The following is an 8,535-nucleotide window of genomic DNA, read 5'->3' as shown; positions in this document are numbered from 1 at the left end:
ATGAAAACTTTGCCATTTTAAAAGCCTAAGCAATTGCTGCAGAGAAACTGTTAGTTTCACAGAGAAAAAAAATGTATAGACCTCTACCTAATCCAAAGTTGCAAACAACCTTTTTGACACTCTCTGCTGTTGTAAACAGCGCTTTTAGTGAATCATGCAGCAGTGCCTTTAGACTTCAGAGCACCTAAGCATTGCAGAGTGCAGCATTTAAGCTGAGAAGTGTGTTAGGCCCATCTTCCTGTAGCCCCAAAAGCTTTGAGCTAAAAGATTCGTCTTGAACTTAAATGTTGTGCACCACAGAGGCAGTGGCGTGCACAGACATTTTGGGGGGCAAGTGCTCCAGGGGGGAAAAAGGGCACTTTTTGCATATGTGGAAAACCTTTTCTTTTTATAATAAAAAAATCGCACAGGTTAAATGCAATTTGACTTTTATTTCAAAACATTCTCTAAAAATCAAAAATCACACCACAAAAAGATAAAATCTGTATCCAACTCTAAACTATATACATACATATTCTCAAGTGTCCATTAAATGGAGTGTACTGCTCTAAAGAAGCATCCTTCTTGGTGCCATGTCTTTGTAGATGTTGATGACCTCGTTGTAATTGATCTCCACATCTTTCTCAATGGCCAACAAGAGGAGATCAGACAACCTTTCTTCTCCACACAAACTTCTTAGTTTATTTTTGATTATTTTTAGCTTTGAAAAAGATCTTTCAACTGTCGCAGTTGTCACTGGTAGTGTTGCGTAGATCTGAATCATTTTGACAAAGGCAGGAAAGATCAGCTGGCCATTGTTTTCCCTCAGTATCAGAAATATTTCTCTGAGGTCTTTTGAACTAAAGCTGGAGTGGAAGACCTTTAATTCTGTTTTGAGCTGGTCCTCATCTTCTCCATAGAATTCACAGAGGATGTGGACAGCTTCAATGGCTTCTGGGTTTGGTGGGCCTACCCAGTTAGCATGCACAGTTAAGGGCTGGAAGGACTGAATGATTCTGGCCGTTGGGCTTCCAGTATTGTCCCCTTTGAACCTCCTGTTCAGTTCCCCAGTCATGATGTCCAGAAAGGTGAAATATACACCACTCCTGAAATATGCCTCCACTGACTCAAACTGAGCACCTACTTGAGACACTGTGGTGCTGTGTTGGAAACGCACTGGAACTTTCCGCTTTCTCTCCTGACCAGGCACCACGGTAGGTACTGGAATGTTGAAACTCTCTGCCTTCTCTGATGCACATCTAAATATCTCTCCAAATTTCTCCTCAGACCTCATGGTTTGCAATGTGTGAAGCACACCATCAATTACCTTGTAGGCAGTGGAATGGTCCAACCCTTCTTCCTGCAGAGAATCTGATGCCAAAGCAGTGACTTCGAATACTGGTGTGGTGATTTCCATGCAGAGAATGAACATAAAATTAATGGCATTTCTGTACATCTGAGCATCACCTTGGGCCAGGTTAGGTGGGTCACTGTCACTGATGTCATCAAGGAGCATCAAAATGGCTTTCAAATTTCTCTGAAGTGCCTTCAGTGCTTTTTCCCTGCAAGCCCATCGAGTATCTGACAGCTGCTGGAGCTCCATAACACGTTGTCCAGGAAAGAGAGACTCCTGAAATTTGACCAAGGCAGCATGACGCTTTGGGGAGCCTGAGCAAAAGGCATACAATTTCTCCACCAAGTTGAAAAATGTCACAAAATGCTTGCTGGACTTTGATGCCTCCACTAGTACCAAATTGAGGCAATGGGCTTTGCAGTGCACATAGAGGGCCTTCTCATTGTGTGCACGGATTCTAGCTTGGAGACCTTTATACATGCCACTCATGTTGGCTGCTCCATCATAGCCTTGACCATACATGTTCTTCATCTCTAGGCCATTCTTTTGCAGAAGCAAGAACACTGTATTCTCCAGCTCCTGGCCTGTAGTTGTATCAACATTGCACACTTCGATGAATCTCTCCTTTATTTGCATATGATGAAAATATCGCACAACAAATGACACTTGCTCTTTGTGTGAAACATCAGAGGTTTCATCAAGTAGAATGGAATACATTTCAGCCTCTTTTATTTCACGTTGTATCTCCTTCCTGATGTAAGTTCCTAGTGCTGCAATGATGTCATTTTGACTTCTGTTGGAAAGCAGTGACACCTGGGGCCTTGTCTTGGTGGCTTTAACTGTGGCAATTTTTTCCAAATGCATTTTCAGCACACTATCGTAGCGGGAAAATACATTGACTAATTCATGAAAATTGCCACGGTTATCACTGGACTCACTCTCATCATGACCTCGGAATGCTTGTCCCTGACGTGCAAGATACACTGTTAGGTCAATTAATCTTGTCAGGATTTCTTTGTTTGTCTGCCTCTCTCGCTCTCTAACTTCCACCCCTTTTACGTCTGAAACATCAAATGCAGACTGAAGGGCCTTTTTCTGGAAATTGATCCATCTAACCATGCTTGTCATGTGCATCTCTGCGCTGGAGTGTTGTTTGATTTTTTCAAGAGCAGTACTCCACTTTCTGATGCCATCAGTTGTCCAGGCTGTTCTGCTTTTATATTTTTCATCCGAGAGGAAAAGCCGACAACTAAAACAATGCATTGAATTAGCAGTGGGTGAGTATTCCAGCCACACATTAGCAGAAAACCACTGTTTCTGGAATGATCTCCCCTCAGTTTTTGGGTAAGGTATATCAGGCTGACATGGGCCCACATTGCAGCACATTGAAACGTATCTGTCATTGCGCTTTATTTTAAATGTATGGATGTGTGTTGGATCTGTTGGGTATTGTAAAGCTGCTAACTTTGACATTATGTGATCGATCTGTTCTTCCTCATTGTGGTCTTCAGAGAGCACTACATCAGTGTCTGTAGGCCTAACTGAACCTGTTGCTGCATTGGTCGCGGCTTCATCTGTTTCTATATCTCCCTCTTCTGCTATGCTGGTAGATGGCATAGAGCTGCTTCCCTGCTGTGACTGACTACAATGGAACAATAATAATAATAATAGTATTATTATTTATCATAATAATAAGCTTAAACAGATAGTTTTAATAATAACCCATACTGCAAGTCTTGTAACATAGAAATAACTTTCGTAGGTACAAAATAATAGTTAGCTCAATGCCTGCTGATTAAGTTCATTAAAAACTAAGTGTGAACAGCTTTTAAGATTTTTCAATAGAATTAACTGCAAGGAGCAGGTTACATTAAAACATTAAAATAGAACCTGACTCTGCCCTTGACTCTGACCTTTCATCTTCATTTTCCTTTGCTTTCATCCAGGAGAGCAGAGAACTGCTTCCCTGGGCTGCCTGTTGTAGATCCCTTTCTTTCTCCTTTCTCAGCCTCTCTTTCCTAGGCATTATGCTTGCTGAAATTAGTAAATAAATAGACCAAAATGTATGAGAACGAATAAGACTGACTGTGGTCATTACAAGAACAGGGCAGAATGGTCGTTTTCACAGGCAATTGGGAACTGCCTATTTTTCCTTTAGCAAATTAATGTGTTAATGTTGCCAATATGTTACACCAAAAAAAAATTAACATGTCTAACCAGTGCTTCTCAAAACTTTTAACATGCACCACCCCCAACACCGTACCCTTCAAACTACCAATAACAACGTCACTGTTCTGTCACAATCAGGTCACAACACAGTGCGTAAATGTCTGCGAGCATCGCTGAGTCAGTAACAACCAGTTAGGCTAAAGACTGCATCTTTAGACAGTTGGACGGTGTTCTAACTTTCTCACAGGAGACACCTACTAAAGACAGTCAAAGACATTAATTTCAATCTTACCAAAGTAGGACAGTAGTTGATGTTAGTTATGGAAAGGCTAATCCACAAAAACGGAGAAACGTCCATAATTCTATTATTCATAATCATGTCAAGGTTTTAGGTTTTTCTGCAGTTCCATCTCTAAAAAGTGTGATGTCTTCCCGTCACTGACTTCAGTTTGAAAACTTTGTATTTATTCACAGATTTCCGTGAGATCATCCTAAAATTTGTAACGAAAAATGGGCTCAAAAGAGCCCTCTGCCTAACGGCATGTAGCCTATAGCATAACGTGATATTTTCAATAGTGTATGCAAAAAGGTCAGAATTGATGGAGAGTGGGGTTGCCTAAATGGTTTAGGTTACATTTTAAATGTGTCGTTTTTTTGTTTATCCATATGGATGGATGGAGGGGTAAGCTGGCAAAGTTTGTCATGTGCAGTTTCTGACAGGCTACTTCACAACAAAACAATTGCAGGTTGGTCTTAGAGGGCAAACAGAATAATTTCACTCGATTCATGGGTTACCTGACTGGTTGGGAAGGGAAAGAGCTGCCGTGTTGTCCGCCGTGGCTCCCAGTCGCTATAGTTAGCCTACTATGCCTACTCCAAGTACTCCTATGTCATGCCGCTGCTACACGCCTCACAACAAATGAACTGCGAGCGTGTTCACGTGACACGGTGACAGTGAAAAAGCGACAGGGTTCGGGTGTCTTTGAAGAAGGGGCACAAATCAAGCCATTATTTTCACACCTTTTTAAATCGCGCAGCTTTAAAAAAAAAAAAATCACGTCTTTCAAAAGGGCACTTTTTTGGACTGAGGGCAAAAGGGCAAGTGCTTCAGCACCACCTCGTCTCTATCTGTGCACGCCAGTGCACAGAGGGCTCACTGAGAATTAAGCACAAAACTTTCTTGGTTCATTTAACCATGGGAAAGCAATCCCCAAATGAGACCCTGAAAAACAGGTAGAAAAGCTCCAGTTAATGTCGATAGTGGTGGGTTGAAGCTTAGTTTATGCAGTCAATTTGTTGTCTATCAGTTTTGCCAGGGGAGAAGAGTAATAGTGTCATCAAGGGGGATAATCAGTTGAGCGAAGCACATTAGAGAGGAAGTGTTATTGAGCTATGTGTTACTCTTTCCTGTTACTTCTTGGGAAAACAATTACTGCGTTTGAGTAACCAATGATTGAGGCAACATGCACTCACAGTGTGTGTAACTGATGGGTGGTGTTGCATGCAAAACATTGTGGATGTGTTTTTAAAGATAATGCAGTTTGCTTGTTTTGTTTCTTTTTCATTTTGTTTTGGGGAGGGGGGGCGGCTTTTTAAATCTCTTCAAGTTTCAAAGAATCTTGTCCTGCTTCAGCATTTGCCTTGACTGCTGAGAAGCCATAGCTGCAAAACATATTTTGAAAAGCAAATACCTGAGCAATGTCACTATCAGTGCAGCTGAGCAGTAGCATAACAAAAATCCATCCATCCATGCAGGGCCTCCCTGCAGCTCACTGCAAGTAGCCCTCCTCCAGCCACATACACCAACTCTGAAGAGTCAGTATCTTTCAGTATGTGCCTTTTAAACTTAGCACATTAGAATATTTAAGATATTTAATACAGAATCTGATGCACTCATGCTCATTGCATTGTAAGATCTTTGGCAAACTTTAAGTGATGATTAGATTTTTCTTACAATTTTGTTTCAGTAAAACAATTTATGAATGAAAATACTGTCATTAGTTTATTATTTTCGAAAAACAGTTCTATATTTCACTTTAACTGCTGGGAATGCATTAAATATATTTAGCAAGATGGGTTTTGATCATAACTGTCTAAACTGATCAGCAACCCCCTGCCGATCACCAGTCACTAGGGAAAAATGTGTATTCCACATGGAGAAAGTCGTCATCTTCCATACAAATTATGACCAGCTAAGGCAATCTGCTAACAGCCAAAGCAGCCATAGCATGCCTGAGTGGGAACTTCACCTAGCAATTGCAAGGGACTCCAACCAATCAGGAAATACATATTTTTCTCTAGTGACTGGTGGTCACAAGGGGGTTGCCAACCAGTCTAGTCCTGTTTGACTGGGAGCTTTCCCAATCATGCTTGCACATACAGTGGGGCAAAAAAGCATTTAGTCAGCCACCGATTGTGCAAGTTCCCCCACTTAAAATGATGACAGAGGTCAGTAATTTGCACCAGAGGTACACTGCAACTGTGAGAGACAGAATGTGAAAAAAAATCCATGAATTCACATGGTAGGATTTGTAAAGAATTTATTCGTAAATTAGGGTGGAAAATAAGTATTTGGTCACCTCAAACATGGAAAATCTCTGGCTCTCACAGACCTGTAACGTCTTCTGTAAGAAGCTTTTCTGTCCCCCGCTCGTTACCTGTATGAATGGCACCTGTTTGAACTCATCATCTGTATAAAATACACCTGTCCACAGCCTCAAACAGTCAGACTCCAAACTCCGCCATGGCCAAGACCAAAGAGCTTTCGAAGGACAACAGGAAAAGTATTGTAGACCTGCACCAGACTGGGAAGAGTGAATCTACAATAGGCAAGCAGCTTGGTGTGAAAAAATCAACTGTGGGAGCAATCATCAGAAAATGGAAGACATACAAGACCACTGATAATCTCCCTCGATCTGGGGCTCCACGCAAGATCTCATCCCGTGGGGTCAAAATGATCATGAGAACGGTGAGCAAAGATCCCAGAACCACACGGGGGGACCTGGTGAATGACCTGCAGAGAGCTGGGACCAAAGTAACAAAGGTCACCATCAGTAACACACTACAACGGCAGGGAATCAAATCCCGCAGTGCCAGACGTGTTCCGCTGCTGAAGCCAGTGCATGTCCAGGCCCGTCTGAAGTTTGCCAGAGAGCACATGGATGATACAGCAGAGGATTGGGAGAATGTCATGTGGTCAGATGAAACCAAAGTAGAACTTTTTGGTATAAACTCAACTCGTCGTGTTTGGAGGAAGAAGAATACTGAGTTGCATCCCAAGAACACCATACCTACTGTGAAGCATGGGGGTGGAAACATCATGCTATGGGGCTGTTCTTCTGCCAAGGGGACAGGACGACTGATCCGTGTTGAGGACAGAATGAATGGGGCCATGTATCGTGAGATTTTCCAAGTCCAAGTCCAAGTTCAACTTTATTGTCACTTCAACCATATACAGTTTAAAAATACACAGTGAGGCGAAACAACGTTCCTCCAGGAACCAAGGTGCTACAAGACAAGTTAGTGCAAAAAAAAAAAAAATATATAATATATCTAGTAATAATATTGTGCAAAAGAGCATTTACAGGTTGGTGTGTGCGATGGTTTGGTGGTGTAGGTTTTGAGCCAAAACCTCCTTCCATCAGTGAGAACTTTGAAGATGAAACGAGGCTGGGTCTTCCAACATGACAATGATCCAAAACACACCGCCCGGGCAACAAAGGAGTGGCTCCGTAAGAAGCGTTTGAAAGTCCTGGAGTGACCTAGCCAGTCTCCAGAAAATCTGTGGCGGGAGTTGAAAGTCCGTGTTGCTCGGCGACAGCCCCAAAACATCACTGCTCTCGAGAAGATCTGCATGGAGGAATGGGCCAAAATACCAGCTACTGTGTGTGCAAACCTGGTAAAGACCTATAGTAAACGTTTGACCTGTTATTGCCAACAAAGGTTATGTTACAAAGTATTGAGTTGTATTTTTGTTATTGACCAAATACTTATTTTCCACCCTGATTTACTAATAAATTCTTTACAAATCCTACCATGTGGATTCATGGATTTTTTTTTCACATTCTGTCTCTCACAGTTGAAGTGTACCTCTGGTGCAAATTACTGACTTCTGTCATCATTTTAGGTGGGGGAACTTGCGCAATCGGTGGCTGACTAAATACTTTTTTGCCCCACTGTACATCTCTTATCCACTGAGGGGTATACTATGAAGTAAGGGCAACACACCTAGGGTCCCTTTGTGTTAGTGAGCATGACAAATCTAAAACACCACTTGGAGATAACAAGCATCACAGTCATGGGTATCAACTTTGTTTGCCAACCCTCACATAAATGAAGGCATTTGACATGTCAGTCGACTCTTCTGCACAAAATGGGTCAATTATGCATCACCTTGAAGACACCATTTTAAGCAAAATGAAGAGGTTTATAGTTGCAATTTTTTTAACAGACAGATCAAAGTAAATGAAATTATTCAGTGCACATTTCAGGATTTCGAGGTCCCCACTGGTTATCAAATAAAATCAAGGAATAATAAATGTATCACATTACCAACATTTGTGTTTGCAAAACTAGCAAGTAAACAAATTAGAATACCCGTATGGACTTGTAACTTGCAGGATGTAAAAAACAAAGGGGCATAAGGTGATATCTTCTTATATTTATATCATACTAGAAATTAACACAAACTTAGCTAAGCCTTTGTATCACGTGAAATCACTGATAGTTTTAAAGGAGAGGGCAGAAAGATCAGATTGCGTGTGGAAGCTCTGGTAGAAAATGGTTGTATACATTTTGTACAACTGCATTAAAAATATCACTATTCAATGTCCAGCAATGTATGCTTCAATATAGATTTGTATGTATTTTTATTTACAATGCTTGGTTTTCCACAAAGTAAAGCAGAAATGTCACTTTCTGTTACTAGTTCAGCTCTGCCCATAAAAAAACGTCATAATGCTACAAACACAACAAAGGGTCTTTAATCTGTCCCCCACAACTTGGTGGATGCTAATAGGTTAAATTCTCTTCTG

General features: G+C 41.3%; 1 protein-coding gene across 1 annotated transcript; it reads right to left on the bottom strand.

Annotated features, from left to right (window-relative positions):
- Positions 1 to 547: 547 nt before the first annotated feature.
- On the bottom strand, positions 548 to 2,963 carry LOC146638545 (uncharacterized). Its single transcript, XM_085369472.1, has 3 exons — positions 2,527 to 2,963; positions 1,183 to 1,197; positions 548 to 933 (listed from the first exon to the last, which is right to left on the bottom strand). Exons 1-3 carry the CDS (start codon positions 2,948 to 2,950, stop codon positions 548 to 550), a joined length of 825 nt encoding a protein of 274 aa, XP_085225598.1. The 5' UTR covers positions 2,951 to 2,963.
- Between the last annotated feature and the right edge of the window lie 5,572 nt (positions 2,964 to 8,535).

The sequence above is a fragment of the Diplotaxodon limnothrissa genome, linkage group LG2, assembly GCF_057381915.1.
Source record: "Diplotaxodon limnothrissa isolate DT_005_m linkage group LG2, D_limnothrissa_male_GT1.1, whole genome shotgun sequence".
Lineage (NCBI taxonomy): Eukaryota > Metazoa > Chordata > Actinopteri > Cichliformes > Cichlidae > Diplotaxodon > Diplotaxodon limnothrissa.
This window is presented reverse-complemented; position numbering and strand designations above follow the sequence as displayed.